The following is a 22,715-nucleotide window of genomic DNA, read 5'->3' as shown; positions in this document are numbered from 1 at the left end:
GGATCAATGCTGCATCCTGTAGTAGCACAAAAAGGGGCGTTTATAGTATCGGCATTCAACCCGATACGGGCGTTTTTATCCTGTTTTAAACAATTGCTAAAATATAGATGTCCGAGGCAGTTCAATGAATCATGAGTTACTGATTCACTGAATCTTTCAGACCGGTTGCAGTTTGTGAATCTGATTCAAAAATCGATTCATTCACAAATCGAGTATGGCTCAGATCCATGCAAAATGTATGGGATTCATAGCTGGAATCCAATTTATCGCGAAATATTTTTTACATTTAGCCAACATATTAGCTACTCATATGCACTACTATAGATTTTGGACTGACAAATGTAGCCTAATGTTGGGGTTTAGCATCCACAAATGTGATTGAAAACATCTTTGTGAGTAGATTTAATCGATTATTATCAGTAACAGATTTCCTTGGATACATTCAGCACAGAAATAGATGAGAGTTTTATTTCCGTGTATGCTCTCTGTATAAACGCCAATATGGGACTTTTATCTTTTACCATGAATGCAGAAGCTCAGATCACCAGAGCCAGGCACACAATGGAAGGGATTACACACAAAGGCATGTAACCCGCCCTCCCTGAGCCTTTTAAAGAATTTGATCACAGTCGTTCCTCATTAAACTGGACTGAAACATAGCCGGATTGTGTCGTTAAACTTCTAGAAAACATGCCCCTGGAAACATAATTTGCTGGTGGTCACATAAATGTCATGAACAATTAATTATTGTGGGACGATGAAGAGAGCAGGTGAGAGAGTTTTTTTGTTGTTGTTTTTTTTTTTTTTAAACATAATACACACCAAGAAACAACTATTTGAATTATACAATAAGCTGATGGGATATTTAAATAACGTGTCATTTAAAAGACAAATGTGCAAAGTATATCACACACTTTTTAAAAGGAAAGGAAAGATAAGAGAAAATAATTTGTTGTCATATTTCAGTAACGGATATAGAAGAAGTTTTGTTTGTTTTTGCTTGTTATCTCCCCAAAGTACATTAGCTATTCTCAGTCTACCATATGCATTTGATGTATTTATTTAAGTGTTATTTAAACAAAGTTAATATGCAATATAATTCTTACTTGCTTCCATTGAAGCTGGGGACTTTCCATGTACAGTATATTCTTGCAATGTAGAAACTAAACCTTACAGAATCTTAAAAGTGCTTAACTTTCTGTTTTGGGATTTGATAGACTCCAAGCCTATTTAATGTTTAGCTAATGTAACACTTAATGACATTTCCTAATTTTATAAGTTAACAGAATATTTAGATATTATATTAAAAATAAAAAATAAAATGCCGTTTCACATTACAAGTAACACAAAATATCAGATTACTTTTTACTTTTTCAAATAAGTAACGCAAGTTACTTTGTTTTCCCATTTATTTACTGACATCTTCCCTGTCCTTGTGTTGAGAGAAACTTGGAGTAAGTGCAGAGGCACTTCCTTCACCCTGAGGCTTATTCATTTCACTATTGCTGTGAAAGGGCCCTAACAGATGCCAAAAATATAACTTTTGGGTTTTTGTAAAAAAAAAAAAAAAAAAAAATCTATCTCTCTCTCTCTCTCTATATATATATATATATAAGCAAGCCCAGACCAGGTGACAAAATGTAACACAAAAGTAACTTGCATTACATTTCTTAAAAAGTAACTAAATAATGCAATGCTACTTTTTCATGATATCATCACAATATTGTGATGCACTCATTTTAAAAGTAACTTCCCCCCAACACTGCAAAAATGTAACATTATGTTTCAGGTAAAAAAAAAAAAACATAAATATGCAATTGATTTTTACATAGATTTTCTGCTGTATATATGCAGTTGTTAGTTCTTCTGTGGCATCTCTGCAAAAGCCTCCATTTGAAACATTCATTTTCAAAAGTGTAGTGTAGAATATTTAAAGTGTACTATAACACAAAAGGTGTTTGAGGAACTTCAAACATTATGGAAGTCAAACTAAACACAATATGTTTTAAATATTTTCAGCCAAAGAGTTCTTTTCGTTGTTCATATTTCTCTATGTGCTTTTCTTTTTCCTCTCAGCCGGTGATCAGAAACCACCTTTGGCACCAAAACCGAAGGTTCTCCCTGCACCAATGCAAACAGAACATCCACCTGCTTTAAAGCTGTGTGTTTACCAGCATACCTCACCAGCTGTTAAATGCAAAGTTAAGCCAGATGTGGCACCAAAACCATGCATCTCCAAACTCCCCCCTCCCGCTTTCAATCCGAAACACCTCACATCCATGGTTGGCCATCAAGCTGTTTTACAACAAACGTCTGACATCACAAAGAACGTTGGTGCTTTAAATTTCAGAAATGAAACTCACACTAGCAACAAGCCAGAGTGGGATTACATCATTCCCATCTGCGTATGCAATGACCGAAACTGTGCCGATTGCTCACCGAAGGAAAACAACCAAAATGTTCGTCAACAAAGTCCTGATAAGTATAAGGCGAGCAAAACCGAAGCACCCAGAAAGAGCCCATTAAAACCTCCCTTGAGAACAGCAGAAGAACAGAAGCATTTAGTGACACCTACTTTGTCGAAGTGCATCTCCGGACACAGTTCATTCAATAGTAATCATTTCCATCCAACTGAAAAACCTCAGAAAACATCCCAGAACCCAGAGCCTTTGATGGCACATCAGAGAGGTTCAGAGATGCAAATGACCAGGAAGCACCAAAACAACATTGTCTCTAGTGTTAATTCATCTGCTTATAGTGATCCAGAACCTCTAGAATGTCAACAAGTTGTAAGTAGTGGGCAATATTGTCCATCCACTACAAAGCCACCTAAAAAAGCACCACCGGTAGTCATGCAGCGCAAAACTATGAAGGAACAATCCAGCATTGTTCTTCAGGAGTCAACAGGCCTCACCAAAAAAGAGTTTACTGTCTTACCTGTTGATATAAACAATCCAGATCCGTTACGGAGAGAAAGTCCAAAGGTTAACATCAATGCTGTAAGACATTCTAGAGAGAACAAAGATCCTCAGACCTCAAGGGGTGTGAAAAGCACCCAGAGCACTAGCCAGAGCGCTCCAATACCTGCCCCACGCCAGACCCCTCGGATGCAACTAAATAAATCCCAGGATGTTGGTGTACAGGGGACTGGAAAGAAAGCACAAAATCTGGATGTAACCCCTGAGGTCACTGAGATCTTGGTATCAAGCAATAAACATGTGAAGAAGTCGACCCAAAAACTTCGACCTGATGGCCACAGGCACGACAACATCGGGTCTACAGAGCCTTCAGTAGATAGGCTTCCTAAAAAGACACCAGCGTCCAAATCTCCACTGAGAAACGATGGTCACATTGAAGGACATCTCCCTGCAGTTAAGAAGAAGCAAGCAAGTCATGTGCCAAACAAGAAGACTCTCAAGCCGAAATCCAAGTCCTTATCGTCAGCAGACACTAATAAATCCGATGGCTTCAAGAAGACTTCCTTTCTTAGGATCATGGACCTTGACCGTGGTAAAAAGGAGCCTAAGTTATCTGTCAAGAGTGGACAGGCTGTCGATCTCGCTCCAGTTATGAATGAACAGTCAGTGGACACGGAGAAAAGGCAGCGCAAAATCTGCTCTCAGAAACCGATGCCACTGCACAATGGACTCCCAGATGGACTGAATTTGAGGCAAGCAGTGAATGGGAACATATTAGGAGTTGAGCAGAGTGTCGATAAAGTTATCCATGATGACCATGCATATGAAGATATCGCAGAATATGAAAACCTGCCTCCTTTTAGCCCTGCAAAGGCACAGGATGCCAATAAATACCAATATCAGTCTTCAAAATATGAGGACGATGGTATTTATGAAGTTCCTGATGTGTTCCGAGAGCATTGCGTAGATGCCAAAGAGCAGCAGTTTCTTGAAAGGTTAGTATGCATGGATATAGTGGTGTGCGATATTGACACAAAACAATATCTCTACATTTTCTGCGATTTTATCGATAATGATAATTAGACAATATTTTGCTGAGTGTGTTATTGTGCTGGTACCTTAAAGGGATCATATGATGCTATTTCAAGTTTTCCTTTCTCTTTGGAGTGTATAGATGAGATTCCTAAAGTTGCAAAGACTAGTCTCAAACCCAAAGAGATATTCTTTATAAAAGTTAAGACTCGTCCACGCCCCCCTAAAACGGCTCATTAAAACATGCCCCCACATGTCTACGTCACGATGTGGAGATATTTGCATAATACCGCCCAAATGTTCACGCAAAGAGAGAAGGCGTGATTTCAGTAACCGCAGTAGTGTTGATGCAGCCATGACAGGGAGACACTGTGTGTTTCTAGGCAAAAGCAGAAGCACTTTATTTGGTCTTCCGAAAGTAGATGCAATTAGGAATCATCGGTTAAGATTTGTTATCTCCCCGAAATATTTACTGGCGTAAAAAGTATATTAGCTATTCTCAGTCTACCATATGCGTTTGATGGATTTTTTTAAAGTGTTACTTAAAGTTAAATAGTAGAATATGCAATATAATTCTTACTTGCTTCCATTGAAGCTGGGGATTTTCCATGTACAGTACATTCTTGCAATGTAGTGATAAATGTAGAAACGGAAAATTACAGCATCTTAAAAGTGCTTAACTTTCTGTTTTGGGATTTGATAGACTCCAAGCCTATTTAATGTTTAGCTAATGTAACACTTAATGACATTTCCTAATTTTATAAGTTAAAAACTTAAATAATATTTAGATATAATATAAAAAAAAATTAAATGCTAAAATTTTTTTTAAAAATTAAAAACAACACAATAGTACAACCCAAATGTTCGAATTTGTGCAACGCATTTAATGGACGACAGTTTCGTGACCCTAAGAGAGTACAAGGCTGGCTGCACAAAGGCTATTTCTAAAAAAAGGTCAATTCCGACTTTGCTATTTTATTTGGAAAGGATTTGACAATCTGGCGCTTCTGAATCAGCGACTGTAAGTATGTTTTGTTACTAGCTCAAGTATTTGCTATTGACTGTTCAAATGCGGAGTTTTGCACGTAACGCATCATGTGAGTGTGTGTGTGTGTGTGTGTGTGTGTGTTTAAACTTTTCCAATAAGTTTAAATAGATTTTTACATTTTATGGGCATTTTTACTTTTATAAAGCCATTTTTCTAAAAGTTTCCATTATCTTTTGAGTCAAATTCTTACATTTAATCATAAGACATTTGGGCTGTTACCAAGCAAATTAAATCAGTATCAGCTAAATTAATCTTTGCAATGCAGAGGAAACACAGACACTGTATCTGAAGTGGGATTTAGATGTATTTACTTACCGTTTAATGCAGAACATGAATGCATTTAACCTGCAATTACAAATGAATAAATAATGTTTTGATATATTAATCATAAAACGTTGAATAGATGCTTTAAATGTGAAACTAAAACCGCCAGTAGGTGACAGCAAGTCACTGTTAATAAGTGTGTCATTGCGATTAAATCATTTAAACGGATGATTCATTCAGGAATAAAACACCGTCATGTTGCTCAGAGATGCAAAACAGCATCATGGCTGTGTTTAGAATTATTTTTATTGTTGAAAACTTGTTGTGCAAAAACAAGAAATACAGTGTCTAAAACGTAGGTCTCTTAATTAACTTGTTTATTGGACTGCTGTAAAAAAATCTATATCACATTTTAAATTATGGTCATTTTTGGAGGAAAAACAGCACTCTTTGTGTGAAATTGATGAACTAAATGAAGTGGTATAAATATATACATTTTCTGCCCCCATGTCTTGAACTTGTGATCGTTCTAAATGTATTTTTATAGACCGAATCATGCAGTGAAAGAACACTCTCTAAATGCGTACGCACACTAGTCTAGACTTCATCATGTAATGTATGCGTGCACTCTGTAGGCGCGTTTTCTTTGGTTTTTGCAAAATACTTGATAATGTCAAATCGCACATCGTTAAAACATCAATTATGATTGTAACAAAGTTCGCAGAACGGGAAGAAGGAGGCGGAAACTGGCAAACATTTCAAGAATTTAATAACAGAAATAAATACAAAAGTAAAGCAGCAGCCCCTCACGGATGACTGCCGCACACAAAATAAAGTCCAGGCCTAGTCCTCTCTCGTCTTCCACTGTCATCATCTCCTCCTTTTATCCTTCTGGAGCTCCTCCGTGGGACTCGAGACCGGTGAGTGGCGCAGGTGTCGCTCATTATCATTAACTCCACCGGCCTCGGCCCCGCCCCACTCACTACAATGATATTATCGCAGACGATATATATCGCACACCCCTACATGGATATTAATTAAAAATTGTTGAATGTCTGCGGGTGTCCCGAGTTCGAATCCCGACTTGAGGACCTTTCCTGATCCCGGCCCCCTCGCTCTCTCACTTCGCTTCTTGTCACTTCTACACTGTGCAAGTCAAAAACCACCAAAAAAAAGTTCAATGCAAGTCAACCAATTATATTTGTTTTATTTTTATTTTGTGAAAACACAGACTAGAGACTAAAAATTAAAAACAAAGTTTTTTTGTCAATGTTAAATTACTCTTGCGATGCTTGAATTTAGACATGACAACATTATAATGTACAGTATGAAATATAGATAACTTTTAATATTTGCACGAATAATTCATGAATTGAGTTGATTTGATTTGATTCCTGAATTTTAATTTAAAGGGGTCATATGACGTTGTTAAAAAGAAAATTAATTTTGCGTATATGGTGTAATGCAATGTGGTTACGCGGTTTACGGTTCAAAAAACAACGCCTTTCTGAAACACGTCAATTCCTACAAAGCTCAGTTCACAAAAGGGCTTTGTGCTCTGATTGGCCAGCTATCCAGTGCGTTGTGATTGGCTGAATACCTCAAGCGCGTGACGGAAATGTTACGCCCCTTACCATATTTGGAAACACACAGCATCTTAACAACATGGCAGCGGCAATAATACTACAGCGAGAATAAAAGTTAAGCCTTCTTTCTTTGCCTACACATTTGTGCAGTTTTATGCAAATCTTCCCACACAATGACGTATATTTGTGGGGGCGTGTTTAAATGAGGCGTTTTAGGAAGGCGTGGATGAGTCTTAACTTTTAGAAAGAATATCTCTTTGGGTTTGAGACTTTAATCTTTGCGATTTTACGGATCTTATCTATGCGCAAACAGCTTGACACACTCCAAAAACAAAGGGAAACATGAAACCGTGTCATGTGACCCCTTAAGTAGTATGCTGAATTGCAATTTGAAATGTAAGGTAGAATTAAAATGAAAAAACAAAATTTAAACAAAGCAACTGTTAAAACTGTCTAGTAAAGCAAAGTTTGTCAAGATAATCTTTGATTGTTTTGAATTTTTGATTTTTTTTTTGCAAAAAGGTTAAAAAAAAGAAGACTTTTATAGGCTGTGCAGGGATGGAGATTTGTAGTTAGTTTACGCATATAATCATATTTACTAAATATTTTAGCAACATATTTAGTAAATTCATATTCCTGTTATTCAAACACCAATTCCACTTCCTTTGGGTTTTATCCAATTAGATTAAATTTCACACTTATGAACTGAAAAGGAGACAATTTTTTCATTATTTTGTATAGATCTTTTAAAATTCAAAATAAACGACTATATTAAAAAATCACTATCATCCATCTGAGTTTAAAATAAACCAATTTTTAATAAAATTTTCAAGTGCATTTCCATAATATCAGTAACTAAAGTATTTCATTAAAACATTAGCCGGGGATAATTTGACAGACGGTCAAGTTCTGTTTAGGACTGTCTGTCTTGTTGACACTGCAATAATTAGACACTTGCTGGCTGACAGCACCAACAAAACATAAGGTCGATACAAACTTGAAAACATTTTTTTGTTTGGTTTATGTGACGCACCCATTCGACATGGAATCTGAAGAATGGTCGCAGCATTCTGAACAGGTGTTGCTGAATGAGTGCACATTTGACCTACATCTAATTCCTACTACAGATTCTGAGTCTTTAGTATCGACTCTTCTGGTTCTGTAGCTGTTATGGCGGGAAGAAGGGAAATTTGGTGATCTATTCATGACAGCTCTTCAGTTCCTCTCACATTCCTTTAAAGGAGGCCTTTTGATTTCTTTCCAGAAATGTATTGGAAAAAGTGCAAGAAGTGGATGATACGCATTCAGAAGAAGAAGGCAGCTCAGAAGATGAGGATAACAGTGTCAATAGAGAAAAACAGGTACTGTATTCACATTATTAAGAAATGTTATGAAATCTTTTAACACTGTCAAACATATCTCAGTACCCAACAAATATAACAGGTCCTGTGAGAGCTGAGACCAAAAAGATGAGGGCACTCCCAAAAAAAAAAAAATGTGCCTAAAGATCCTTGCGAACAGAAATTACACTTAGGAGAAGATGACGGATTAATATTCAGAAAAAAAAGAAAAACCTTGAGAGTGTGATTCCTTTGGTCCAGATCTAGGATATGCGACATTACAGAATTCGTATCTGCACCCAACACAATTTCAAAATCTGAAAATTTCAAGGGATAGGTTGACAAAACAGAGAAAAAAGTAGGGTCAGGAGTACAAGGGGCATAAACTGAGAGAAATACAATATTCCTATTCTCCTCTATTGTTTTTATATGTGTTATTCTAGCTGTCTGTATCACAACCTTTGTCTAAAATAGTAATATTTAAAGTCTTCCGCACCAATATTAGGACACCCTTGGTTTTAGTATCCGAAGATGAGAATAAAAATGGGTTTTCAAAAAGGATTTAAACAAATAGAAGGGGAAGATCTTATGTGGAGGGGAAGACTGTTTCCAGAGCCTAGGAGCTGCCACAGCAAAAGCCCATTTGCCTTTAGTTTTAAAATGTGAACGAGGGACTGAGAGACAAGATCTAGAGGTGGAATGCGGAATGAGGAGATTACAAATATACTGGGGAGCACAACCATGTAAAGCTTTAAAAACAAAGAGCAAAATCTTAAAATCAATACGGGAGCCAGTGTAGAGCGACGAGTACTGGGGTAATGTACTCACGTTTTCTAGTGCCAGTCAATAATCTAGCTGCCGCATTTTGCACCAATTGCAATCGGTCCAGAGAAGATTTTGGCAAATCCAGATAAAGTGAGTTGCAGTAATCCAACCTTGAAGTTATAAACGCATGAATTACAGTTTGAAGGTCCTCCATGGAAAGCATCTTCTTGATTCTAGTAATTGATCTTAATTGAAAGAAACTGCTTTTCACAACAGCACTGATCTGCTTATCAACAAAAAAACGTAGGATCAAAGAAAACGCCAAGGTTTCTTATACAGTCGCGTACATTTGATGACAGGGGGCCAAGCTGCTTGACAATGCCAGAAGACACAGCTGTTGGACCAAAAACCATTATTGCAGTTTTATCATTATTTAACTGTAAAAAATTCAAGTCCATCCAGCATTTAATGTCCTGACGACATGCAAACAGATTAGACATAGAACAGTTATTGTTTTTAACATGAAAATAAAGTTGTGTCGTCGGCATAGAGATGATATGATAAAAAAAAGGAGAGGACCCAGAATAGAGCCCTGCGGAACACCATAGGAGATTTGAGCCCGAGATGAAAAACAATTCCCCAACTTCACGGAAAGAGATATATATTTATAGAAATATTACAGAACAGCATATGCAAAGTATATAAAAACGTTCTATACATAGTTTACTTTTTTAATCAGAGCTAAATATTTTTGATGGTATTTTTATTTTATTTTTTTGTCTAGACTGAAGCGAAGAAGACCAAGGCTGCACACATTGTAAATGAGATCTCGTCTTCAGAGAAAATGTAAATCTTGTTCGCATAAATTCAATAACTTAAGTTTTATTTGCATAAATCCGTCCTTTTGATATTTGTATTCTTTCTTAAAATTCTCATTATTGTTCTTTTTCTCTATTTATTTCCAGATTTGTGAAAGTACTGAAGCTCCTCCATGTAGTAAGTGTTCACTATGACTTGAGTTAATTTAGGCATGATCACGTTAAGTAGCAGACATTACGTAATGTCCCTTGTAAAGCCCTGCATTTGCACCTGTTTCATGAAATGTGAGTAAATCAGTCACATGGGCTCTTTTCTAAATCTGCTTTTTAATGCTTCATCTGCTTCTTATACATAATTAATGAAAGCAGACTGACTTGCAGTAGCATTAATGCAATGAATCTATTGGTTTCTCTGTATATTTGTCACCATTTTTTAAAACAAATAGCAGTTTGGTAGCATCAAAGTAGTGGTCTGTGTAATAGCATCTAAAATAATGTTTTAATTTTCTATAATTTAATATCACTTCCTTTTGCCCTGCAGGATTTTCGTGACACGGTTCTGAAGGCCTCCTGTCAGGCGGGGAAACCTGTAATCGACGAGCGAGTCTTGAACCAGATCTTGTGTTATTTGCCGCAGCTGTATGAGCTCAATTGTGACCTGTTGAGAGAACTGGAGGAACGGGTTGCTCACTGGTAATAAAAACATCAACAAACTATCAGAAAGCAGCAGTTCTGCATACCTTCTTATTTACATTGAAATGCTGGGAAGTCAGTAGCTACAGTGCATTTGTAGGTCACAGTTTCATGGAAAATGTCACTGTAGAACTATAGACAAATTTATGTTTGATACTTATGTAATAGCTAAGCTAGATAAAGAAATTTGCTTTATTAGTCAATGGCATATGTGACCCTGGAGCACAAAAACAGTCATAAGTCGCTGGGGTATATTTGTAGCAATAGCCAACAATACGGATCAAAATTATCGATTTTTCTTTTATGCCAAAAATCACTAGGATATTAAGTAAAGATCATGTTCCATGGAGATATAGCCTATTGTAAATTTCCTAACATAAATATATCAAAACATAATTTTTGATTAGTAATTTGCATTGCTAAGAACTTCATTTGGACAACTTTAAAGGCAATTTTCTCAAAATTTAGATTTGTTTTGCACTCTCAGATTCCAGATTTTCAAATAGTTGTATCTCGGCCAAATATTGTTCTATCCTAACAAACCATACATCAATGGAAAGCTTATATGATATATAAATCTCAATTTCCAAAAATTGAGCCCTATGAATGGTTTTGTCGTTCAGGGTCACATATAAGAGTGACATTTAAAATCCAATTTAAAACAAATGTGTCAAGTTTTAGAAATTTACTCTTTGTACTAATATTGGCTCATATTCAAGATAATTATAATATTCAATAAAATATTTAATAAATATGTCATAAATATTAAATTTAATAAATGTGGTGTGGTGTAAACAAACAAAAAAATCTTTTAACGTGTGCACATTTTAATCATTATTTAAAAACAAAATCAAGGTTAAATGTATTTTCATTTATTTAAAAACTATTTCTACAGTAAATATCATATTTAAAGTCACACATCATTACATTTAACAACCTGATGTAATAATAAATAAAAAAATAAAAATAAAAAAAGCTTAATTTCTTTTTTAAACTGTCTTTATAGAACAGGTGTTTTTAGGTAAATGTATCTATTGATTAATTTAATACATGCTCCAAATATAAACATCATATCATTGACCCATATAATATTTGGGGTTAATTTTATCCATCATTTTATCCAAAGAAGTGTCAGAAAACTAGATTTAACTAGTCACTGAAATATAACATTTCAAGAGTATGTAAATATATATATATTCTTTTAACATCTACTTGCCCACTTGTCTTTCCTCTGACACAAATTAAGAAACTTTAAAGAATGCGCTAGTTGCTCCTTTCCGTGCAGTTACAATGAAAAGGACTGCAGCTTTCAAGCTTCAAAAAGGAACCAAATGTGCAATAAAATATCATAGAAATAGTCTAGAATATTTCACTATTTTCCTAATTTCTAAGCAATATCATAACATTCTATGAAAAACATCCTGAAATTTAACTTGTTATTCACTGTAAATTTTGACATCTGCAGTAGCCCTTCTTGACAATTAGCAATGTTCTTTTGAGTCTGAATCAAATGACTCTGAATCTGAATGATTCGTTCACAAATTGAACTGATCAGTTTTGCGTAAAGAGCAACCAACACATTCTTCAAAATATCTTATCTATCTAACTATCTATAACGTCATGCAGGTTTGGAACAACATAAATGATGCCAGAGAGTATTTTTATGTGAACTATTTATAGATGTTTCCTTGTTCAAACAGGAACGAGCATTGCGGTGTAGCAGACATATTTGTGAAGAAAGGCCCTTATCTGAAAATGTACTCCACTTATATACGCGAGTTCGACAAGAATGTAGCCCTTCTAGAAGATCACTGCCGGAAAAACCCAGCGTTTGCCAAAGCTGTCCGAGAGTTTGAGGTGAACCACTCCGACCTGTTTGTTCAGTTCACTTCAGACAGTAGTAATCAACATGCTCTAGTTTGTGTGAATGACAGTCTCTGTAGTGATGTGAATGGTCTATTGGGTTGATTTGTTTTTTCTTGTTTTTACATTCTTAAAAACTTCTCTGAAAATATCCCTCTGGCCATCATCTGTCTTTCTCTTTCTCTCTCACTGATACAGAGCCTTCCATGCTGTGCAAACCTGGCAGTGAAACATTACATGCTGAAACCCATCCAGAGGATTCCACAGTATCAGCTGCTCCTGACCAGTGAGGATCCACTTATGAGTTCATGTCAATGTTTTTTTTTTAAATACATTGCAGTTGCTAAGTTGTTCTGAGTAGTGTTTTAAAACATTGCAGTTGCCAGGGTATCGTGAGTGGTTGCCAGGGTGTTGCTATGCGGTTGCTAAGGTGTTCTGAGTAGTTTAACGCATTGCAATTGTCAGGGCGTTTCTGTGAATTTGCTAAGGAGTTGTGAGTAGTTTTAAACACATTAAAGTTGCCAGGGTATTGTGGGTGGTTGCCAGGGTGTTGCTATGCGGTTGCTAAGGAGTTAAAAGTAGTTTGTAACACATTACAATTGCCAGGGCGTTGCTGTTTGGTTGTTAAGGTGTTGTGAGTGGTTTTTAACACAGTTGCCAGGGTATTGTGTGTGGTTGACAGGGTGTTGCTATGCGGTTGCTAAGGTGTTCTGACTAGGTTTTAAACACATTACAGTTTCCAGGGTATTGTGGGTGGTTGCCAGGGTGTTGCTATGTGGTTTCTAAGGTGTTCTGAGTAGTTTTTAACACATTACAGTTTCCAGGTATTGTGGGTGGTTGCCAAGGTGTTGCTATGCGGATCCTAAGGTGTTAGGAGTAGTTTTTAACACATTACAGTTGCCAGGGTATTGCTATGCTGTTTTTAAGGTGTTCTGAGTAGTTTTTAGACATTGCGCTGCAGTTGTCAGGGTGTTTCTGTGTGCTTTCTAAGGTGTTCTGTGTGTTTTCTATTGCATAACAGTTTACAGGGTAGGTATTGTGGATGGTGCCAGGGTGTTGCTATGCGGTTGCTAAGGTGTTCTGTGTGTTTTAACACATTGCAGTTTCTAGGGTATTGTGGGTGGTTGCCAGTGTGTTACTGTGCAGTTGCTAAGGTGTTCTGTTTTTTTTTTTTAACACATTGCTGTTACCAGGGTATTGTGTGTGGTTGCCAGGGTGTTGTTATGAGGTTGCAAAGGTGTTCTGAGTAGTTTTTAACACATTACAGTTGCCAGGGTGTTGCTATGTGGTTGCCAAGGTGTTCTGAGTAGTGTTTTAAAACATTACTGTTGCCAGGGTACTATGGGTGGCTGCTAGGGTAGGTAGGTTACTAGGGTAGGGCAGTGAGAGAATTTATTTCATATGCAAGTGTGAGCTTGTGAATCAGGAAATCTGCACTAATACCCAGCCATACAAATCACTAAGAGCAAGAGAACAGTGAAGCCTGACAGCAAACACCACAAATAAAGACACACTTTCAGTGACCGGTAACATCCAAACACAAGAGCGACACGTTGTCAGAAGAGCATTTTTTGTGTGATATGTCAGTTGTACGCATTAGTTTTACAACTAATCAGCTTTACAGAGAAAGCTGAAGTCTGAGCCGCATGTTCCTGCATGTTTGTGTTGTGTAATCAGTTCAGGCTTAATGCTGCAAAAAATGTGAACAATGTATGTAATAATACAAATGCATTGATTACATAAATGTGTTCAAACTAAGGATTATTCTAGCTCTTCATAATCACATTATATCAACTTTATGGAATTGTTAGAAACTAAAGGCACCATTATCATGGAAAAAAATTAGCACTTGCAACACATAGCTATGTTTAATGAGAAAAAAAACTTTGTGGAAATGTGATCAAAATCAGCTAGTGAAATGGCTTAATGACAACTTCTAATTGTTTATTGTTTAAAGTGTTCTTTTTGTAAAAGTATACATTTAAGATATTTTTTATATACTCTACACCTGTATTATTTTCCCTTAGGTTATTTGAACAATCTAGATGAAGAATCGCCAGACTACAAAGATGCAGAAGGTGAAAATAAATGGTCTTATTAGGCACACAATAAATCTCAATCTTCCATTATATGATATATAAACAATATCTTTATACATGTTTACAGCTGCCCTAATGATAGTAAAGGAGGTGGCCAATCATGCGAATGAAATCGTAAGACACGAGGTAATTCAGAATCAGTGTTTTTTTTCGTTTTCCAAAAGAGCTATACATACAATATCTTATGCTTTTTGTAAAATTTTGAGGAATGTGAAATGTGTTTTTTACACAGGATAACAGCCAAAAGCTTTATGAGGTTCAGTGCCGCCTGACTGGGAATCATGTGATCGTCCAACCAGGAAGGGTACATTTACAACTGCTAATTCCTGTTGAACTGTTTTTAACCGTAAATGCTTGTAATATATTCATGTATGTTTTTTTAGGTTTTGCTAAAGGAAGGGATCTTGATGAAGCTCTCCAGGAAAGGGATGCAGCCTCGAATGTTCTTCTTAGTAAGTGACAGTCGTCAAACTGCTCATTCGATTTTATTAAACATGGCATGAAAACAATATTCACAATGCAACTTCTGTAATGAGGCTTAATTCACTCTGTTCAGTGGGTGGGGCTTAATTTGACCTGTTAGGATTTAGTTGGATGTTAGAGTACGATATTATTGGTTAATATATGTTTTTATTTTAACTGAAAAACAGTGAAAATAATGGCAAAGGTTTTTGACATTTTTACAAAAAATATTATTATTATTGTTTTTGTATCCTTAATTGTTTGTTTGTTTTGATGTTGTTAGTTGATTTTATGTTGACTTTTGTTGTTTGATATTATGTAGATTTTATGTTGACATGTTATTTTTGTTTTATATTGATTCCATCTCGACTTCTGTTGATTTTGTTGTCTGTTTCTTGGTTTTGTTTGATTTAGTTTTTTGTTGTTGTTGTTGTTGATTGGTCGCTGGTTTTATTTGTTAATTTTATATTGACTTTTGTTAATTTTGATTATGTTGATTTAGTTTTTTGTTGTTGTTAGTTCATTTTATATTGACTTGCTATTTGATTTTATGTTTATTGTTCGTTGAATTTATGTTGTTTTTGTTTGTTGACTTGTTATTTGATTGCATGTTGTATGTTTTGTCTTTTGTTGTTTGATCTTACACCGCGTGCATAATTATTAGACACGCTGATATTCTGATGATATTTTTTCCAAGCACATTTTATCAATTCCAAACCACATCAATCTTAATAACTACTATTAATTTTTTATTGAATCATTTATAAGTGATATATGTCCACACAGTTAGTTTTAGGAGCTCATTTTTAGTCAATCCTACAATACAGACTTTTCAGGATATGAGATGGAATAAAAATGAGCTCCTAAAACTTACTGCCAGATTCTGAAAGATCACTTCTTCAAAAAGTGGTACAAGAGGATATGGTGCTGGTCCTTCAAGAGTCACTCTCAACTTATCTGACTATAAAGCCTATAAAAAAAAAATCGGTCTTCATGTATTTCATAACACTTCACCATGCTATTCTTATTAAGTGAGAGTAATTTTTCAGGATTTTTTACCCAAGCAAAGTCTCTGAGAATCTGACATCTTGTAATTCTGGAGACGCCAGGAAGGTTGCAGTTCTGGAAAATGGTGGCGCTGGAGATGAAATGTTTCCTGATTTAATCCTAATTCTTAATTCTTTTGCAGTTAACATGTTTCTTTTCTTCTCCTCCTGTTTTTTATGACCTCACTGTCCCAATGAGCATTTGACTGTCCAATGGTCATGTCTTAACTTTGAAATTTCTGTATTGCATTAGTTTGGAATATTTCTCACAGGGATTTAATCATTTTTGACATCTCAGTCTGAGTCTTTTTTGGCTCATTTTATCAGTAAAAGAAAACATGCCTAATAATTCTGCACACCTGAATAAGGAGTTTTTCACTTCCAGCCTTCATGGACAATTATATATCACTCATAAATGATTAAATACAAAATCAATAGTAGTTATTAACATGGTTTCCACGGGTCTTAAAAAAGTCTTAAATTTAGTTGTATCAAATTTTAGGCCTTAAAAAGTCTTAAATTGTACAAGAAAGTTATGATTTCAAGAGGTCTTAAATTTGGGGACGGAAAGACCAAAATTGCGATTATGGCTGAATGTGATGATTAAACTTCAAAAAGCTATGATTTCATTAAATAAACATTCAAAATCGGGTGCTGCATTTTCAATAAACCTGTTGTTTTGTTCAGAGTTCAGACAAATGCAAAAATCGACCCATGTTTTTACCCTGGAAACACGCAGAGCTTTAAATGTGAACTGGTGGATCAATCAAACAGTTATGTTATTTAATTGATATAATAATTTATTGATAATAATAGTTTAAATTAATATAATAGTACTTTTGACTCATCCATTTTCTTAAAAAAGGCTGAAATGCAAAGTTTATCATTTTATAAAACTCTGTCTTTGTGAAAACTTGTATCTGAACTATAAATTATGCTTTTTACAGTAATTTTACTGTTTAATATGGTACTATAGACATTGCCCTCCCCCTCTCATATGGTATTCATTTTATTTGTGCAGGTCTTGAGCTTACAAATCCTGAAGAAACCCTGATTAAGGTTGATGTGGTTTGGAATTGGTAAAATGTGCTTGCATCAGAATATCAACGTGCCTAATAATTATGCACGCGGTGTATGTTTGTTTTTATGTTGACTTTTGTTAGTTTTGTTTTTGTAGATTATTTTCTCGAATATTGGCCTTTTATAAACCCGCAAACATCTTTGTTTGATTTTTCTTGCTCTAGAAAACTGTATTTCTTATTTCTTTTTGAACAGTTGAATGATAGTCTTCTGTATACCACACCGGTAGCAGCGGGTAATTTCAGACTGAACAACATACTGTCATTGGCTGAGATGAAGGTCAGATTTTTAGTTTATTTTGAAATCGTCACAGTAAAATGCAATCCTGATTATTAATAGATTTTTTAGTTTCTTTTGTTTTGTTTTCACATGGATATTTTGACATATTTACATGCATTTCAGAATGTCTTATTATTTTCTATCGTTGTCTGTATTACGCTCAGGTCAGTGAACCTACTCAGGAGGGGTATCAGAATGAGCTGAACATTGAGAGTGTTGAACGATCTTTTATTTTATCTGCCAGGTGAGAATCTTTACAGAAAATGCTAAAATATTAAATATGTGGGTTGCGGTGCTCATTTGTGGTTCTAATTTTTGCCCTATTTATTCATTAAGATTCCTTAAAGAGATAGTTCACCCAAAATTCATCATTTTCTGAGCCTCATGACTTCTGGGAAACATTAAACATATTTTGAAAAATATATAAAAAAATTGCCCATAGAGTGAAACTTGAAAGTCAGTTGTGTCCAAAACATAATTGAAAAAAAAAAAAAACACAGACATATCAAAATCTAAATATCTTCTCTTCCACAAAGAACGTTATGCAGATTAAAGCAGGCTGAATAAATGACAATTTTTGGGGAACTGAAAAAAAAAAAACATATATTCAGTGTCCAATTTCTTTTATTATTCAACATTGCCATTTATTTCATGCCCTGTAACATGAAATCCATACAATTTGTAATCGTTGTAATTCATACAATTGAATGTGCATGTTTCTGATCGACACACTCTTGTGGTTTTATCCTCAAAGTTCTGCTGCATGTCGAGATGAGTGGTTCCAGGCCATTTCCATCGCAATCGACGATTACACCAAGAAAGAGACCACATTCACCTCAGTTAGAAACCCTGAGATGGTAAACCAACTGATTGATGGGACCTGAGTTTAAATCACAAACTTCATCATCATAATGCTTCATGTGTGCAATTTTGTTACCAACTTGCAATATTTTCCAGGCAACCCAAGATGTTCAAGACAGCGGGGCCCAGCTGGGATCCAAAGCCCCGATATGGATCCCAGACCTGAGGGCCACTATGTGCATGATCTGCACCTGTGAGTTCACCCTCACCTGGAGACGCCACCATTGCAGAGCCTGCGGGAAGGTGAGATGATTTCCCGTAACAAAGACCCCATTCACACCTGATATTAACGCCATAACCCCATCACAAGGAGGAAAACCACATGTCCAATATGTGATCCAATCACTTAAACCTCTTTCCGGGGTCTAAATTTTAGAGTGAAATGTGAGTGAGTGAATAATAACAGCATTTTTGGATAAACTGTTCATTTATTACCAGGTGTAAACAGCAATCTATCTCAGGACAGGTTAGATCTGAGACAGATACCAGATACAGGTATAATAAGACAGTGCTTCCTTTTTGAACTTCTGGTTCATCGTCCTGAAGTCAATAGGTTTTTTTTAAATGGGTTTTTGGTTAAATGCCTGGTAAACACAATCTCAAGATATTTTAATGTTTTATTCTACAACCTACATGTTGGGGATGAACACAAGAAGTCCATTTTAACTCAAACTTTCCAACTTGTAGATTTTAAATCAAGATCGAGAGAGTTGTCGGAAGCTTAGTAATGCCGTTGTGGTTGTACTTTATTTGTAGTCTAACGTAAGCTTATTTCTTCTGCTGATTGTATTTAGGCTACAAAATTCAGAGTTGTTGTGCTAATATGTGAAGAGTATCGTATATTAGCAAAACGTGTAAGAATCATAAACTTTTGTTGGTCACACGGCTTATTTTCAGCAATTATCCATAAGGCAATGGAAAATCAAATGGACTTTTTGTCGAGGGGAAACATTGTACGATAATGCTAGCAATATGCTAATACATATAGCAATGTGTTATAACATGCTACCAACAAAAACAAGCTGTTAACAAGATCTAGAAACATGCTAAAACATGCTTGCAACATGTTAGACTTCTAGAAACATGCTAGCAACAAGCTAAATATGCTAGTGTTAACGCTTAACTATATGTTAAAACATGCTGAAAGTATGCTAGTAATACTTACATACATGCTGGAACATAAAATAATATCTATGTATGTATCTATGCATCTATCTATCTATATTTATGAACTATTGATTCATATTAAAATTATTATACTTTTATAACTTCAAAATACTTTTTACCTTACATAAATGATTAAAGAAAATATTTAAGGAATTGCTAGTTTACTTGATAGACACTAGTTGACATTGTAAGAATCATTAAGTTGAAACTATTGTTAAAAGCTGTGTAAAAGCAACATGAACTTGGCAGATGTTTTTTAATTTTCCACATGCACCAGATTTCTTTCAGTCTGTCTGTCAGCTAGTAATTGTTGACTGCATGATGTTTGCGTGTGCTTATGCATGCATTCTTTTCTCTCGGCATGTAGGTTGTGTGTCAGGCCTGTTCAACTAACAAACAGCCGCTGAAATATCTGAAGAATCACCTTGCGCGAGTTTGTGATCTCTGCTTCTCCGCTTTGCAGCAAAATAGTTCAGGTTCATGACACAAGCACACACACAGAAACTGTCTGCTTGAAGCCTCTACCTATATTGATTTGTAATAAGAGCGTGTGTTTATGTTTGTGTGTTTACTCGTATTAGGTGACCAAGTACCCAGTAATTCGCCTCTGTCACCTACTGGCAAGTCGCCCGGTGCCTTTCCCTTCAGAAAACAGAAGAGAATACCAGCAGCCCTTAAAGAGGTGATGATCTAAAGAACTGTCTTTCATATGCCAGTAAAAGCTAAACCGAATCTAACCTAATATCATAAAGCCAGTTTCAGGTTTACAGTCTGTTAAGGGTTGTCTTGCACCAGCCATTAAAGATCATCTTGTGCTGCCTCTTGTACAGTTAATCAAACTATCTAAAAGACGTGTAATATGTGACGTATGATATGTAGGGTTTGTTTTATCAATGCAAACGTTATGTCTTTTTACAAGCATTTATGGCAGGTGGAAAATGCACTCTGACTAATGTATAATTACATTTTTGTGGTTCCTGAAGCATCTGAAAACCCTGTTTAACGAGGGGGGTTTTTTCTGAGGCTTTGGATGAGGAAAAAATAGACTTAGTAATATATGAAGAAACGTAGGCAAATCCAGAGATTAGTTTTTGTGGAAGACATTGACGTGGAATTAAATTGATCAAAAATGACAATAAAACATTTGTTATAGTATAACCAGTCCAAAAATGAAATGTTAAATAGCACAAACATCCTTTCTGTACTTAATCCCATTTTATTACCCAATGTCTTTGCTGCTGACCTTCGATGATTAAATTCAACTATACTAACAGCAAAAATTCGTAAAATGTATCTAAACAATTATTTAGTGCAGTCAAATGATTAATCGCATCCAAAATAAAAGTTTTTGTTTGCAGAATATATATGTGTGTACTGTGTATATTTATTATGTATATATAAATACACACACACAGTATATATTTTGAAAATATTTACATTAATATATAAACATAACATTTTTCTTAATTATATACATATGTGTGTGTATTTATATATAGATAATACATATACACAGTACACACATATATATTCTGCAAACAAAAACTTTTATTTTGGATGCGATTAATCGCGATTAATCGGTTTACTGCATGCCGATAATTTGTCTTTTTTTATTGCTGAATAGTGTTGAACTTTTTTCCTCCTGCATCCTATTCTGCATGTTTGAACTAGACGTGAATTTACATTTCCTTCAGCCTGAAGCGTATTCATTTCACTTTCGGTGTGAAAGGGCCTTTGCATTTGCCAAATATACTGTAGAGCGCTTAATATTAAAAACAAACAAGCTCAGCCCAGATGAGAAAAAGTTATGCAATTAGTTACTTTTTTAAGGGAGTAACACAATATTGTTATGCATTACTTTTTAAAAAAAGAAAAAGAAAAAAAGGGAAACGAATCATAATGTTACGAACAATTTGCATTTTGAATAAATACGTTTTGGCAAAAAATATAAAGCAGCACTGTTTTTGACATAATCAGAAATGTTTCTCGAGCAGGTCACGTGACACTGAAGACTGGAGTAATGATGCTGAAAATTCAGCTTTGAACACAGAAAGAAATTACATTTAAAAAATATATTTAACCAAAAAATCACAATTTTATCGTTTTGGTCAAATAAATGCTGTCTTGAGCAAAATATTTCAGTAAAAACATTCAGTTAATTTAATCCATTTATTTCAGGTTTCAGCTAACACAGACGGCTCCTCGATGAGCGGCTATATGGAGCGGACGAAGGCCAACAGAAAACAGTGGAAACGGTTCTGGTTCGTCATCATGAACAAGGTTCTGTACACTTACGCTGCCAGTGAGGTGAGGACATCTCAACGGGGCCATTTCAATGAAATAGTGTCCATCTTTAGTTTTAAGCAGACTTTGAGGTCAGTTTGAAATGATCAGGAGGTCAATGCTGCTCGTACTGCTGGAGCCTCTGATAGTTTCAGTGATAGTGACCGGGTGGGTCTAGTTTCTAAACAGAAATAGCCATTGATGTGTAACGAGGGCAATCGTGTGTTAATGTGGCAGCACATGAGAGAGCAGTTCTTCAGTTTAGTTTCAATAGATGCTATTTTTGATGCTTTTACAGTATATTTTTTTGTTCTCATCATTAGATTTTTCACTAAATGTTCATTTTTAATTGTATTTATTTTGCGCAGTACAAATTATGCAGTACTATAACCACATATTTTAGTATTTATCAGTATTATTTATATGCAACCAGGCAGCTCATTGCATTTGATACATATATTTTATACACTATTATACATTATTATTTATATTGCATTTTTACACTGCTTTTGTTTATTGTATCCAGGACGTAGCAGCTTTGGAAAGTCAACCTCTTCTGGGATTTTCTGTCCGGACGGAGAAACCAGAATCGTCCTTGCATTTTAAACTTTATCACAAAGACACGCTGTACTACATCTTCAGAGCAAGTGACAGCCAGATCTGTGACAGGTGAGTGTAATATAAAAGACACTTGAAACACCATGTTTTTGATATTTAAATGTCACAATCATTTTTCTCCTAGATGGATTGAAGCGATCCAGGAAGCCACGGTTCTCTAACCCTCTCTTCCTCAACCTGTGACGTTTCCAGATCAGACCTTCATACAAAAGACATTGATTAAACTTGAGGATCACCACATTTGCTTGTGCAGTTGCTACGATGAAGCGGTGCTTAAGTTGTTGTGAAATTAATGTTTTTACTTCTCCATAACACATCTGATAATGCTTTTGCATAATATACTACTTTCTTTTATTATGCCGTTATATTTATGCTTTATGGCAAATACACTGTAACCAGTTGCATTTAATAAATGTATTTTTATACAATTTCATTTCCATATGTTGTCATTTTAGACACAGTCAAACCAAAAATTATTCAGACGCCACATTTT

General features: G+C 35.3%; 1 protein-coding gene across 1 annotated transcript; it reads left to right on the top strand.

Annotated features, from left to right (window-relative positions):
• The first annotated feature begins 560 nt into the window (after positions 1-560).
• LOC306867120 (FYVE, RhoGEF and PH domain-containing protein 6-like) lies at positions 561-22,649 on the top strand. Its single transcript, XM_079412651.1, has 21 exons — positions 561-770; positions 2,077-3,913; positions 8,113-8,209; positions 9,738-9,799; positions 9,919-9,949; positions 10,313-10,464; positions 12,165-12,321; positions 12,526-12,613; positions 14,355-14,405; positions 14,494-14,552; positions 14,659-14,730; positions 14,810-14,878; positions 17,210-17,293; positions 17,458-17,537; positions 18,048-18,150; positions 18,251-18,397; positions 19,689-19,797; positions 19,903-20,003; positions 21,500-21,628; positions 22,131-22,273; positions 22,347-22,649. Exons 1-21 carry the CDS (start codon positions 758-760, stop codon positions 22,381-22,383), a joined length of 3,621 nt encoding a protein of 1,206 aa, XP_079268777.1. The 5' UTR covers positions 561-757; the 3' UTR covers positions 22,384-22,649.
• The last annotated feature ends 66 nt before the right edge of the window (positions 22,650-22,715 follow it).

The sequence above is a fragment of the Barbus barbus genome (genome assembly GCF_936440315.1).
Source record: "Barbus barbus genome assembly, chromosome: 48".
In the NCBI taxonomy this organism is placed as follows: domain Eukaryota; kingdom Metazoa; phylum Chordata; class Actinopteri; order Cypriniformes; family Cyprinidae; genus Barbus; species Barbus barbus.
Note: the sequence above shows the minus strand (reverse complement) of the source record. Positions and strands in the feature narration are given on the sequence as shown.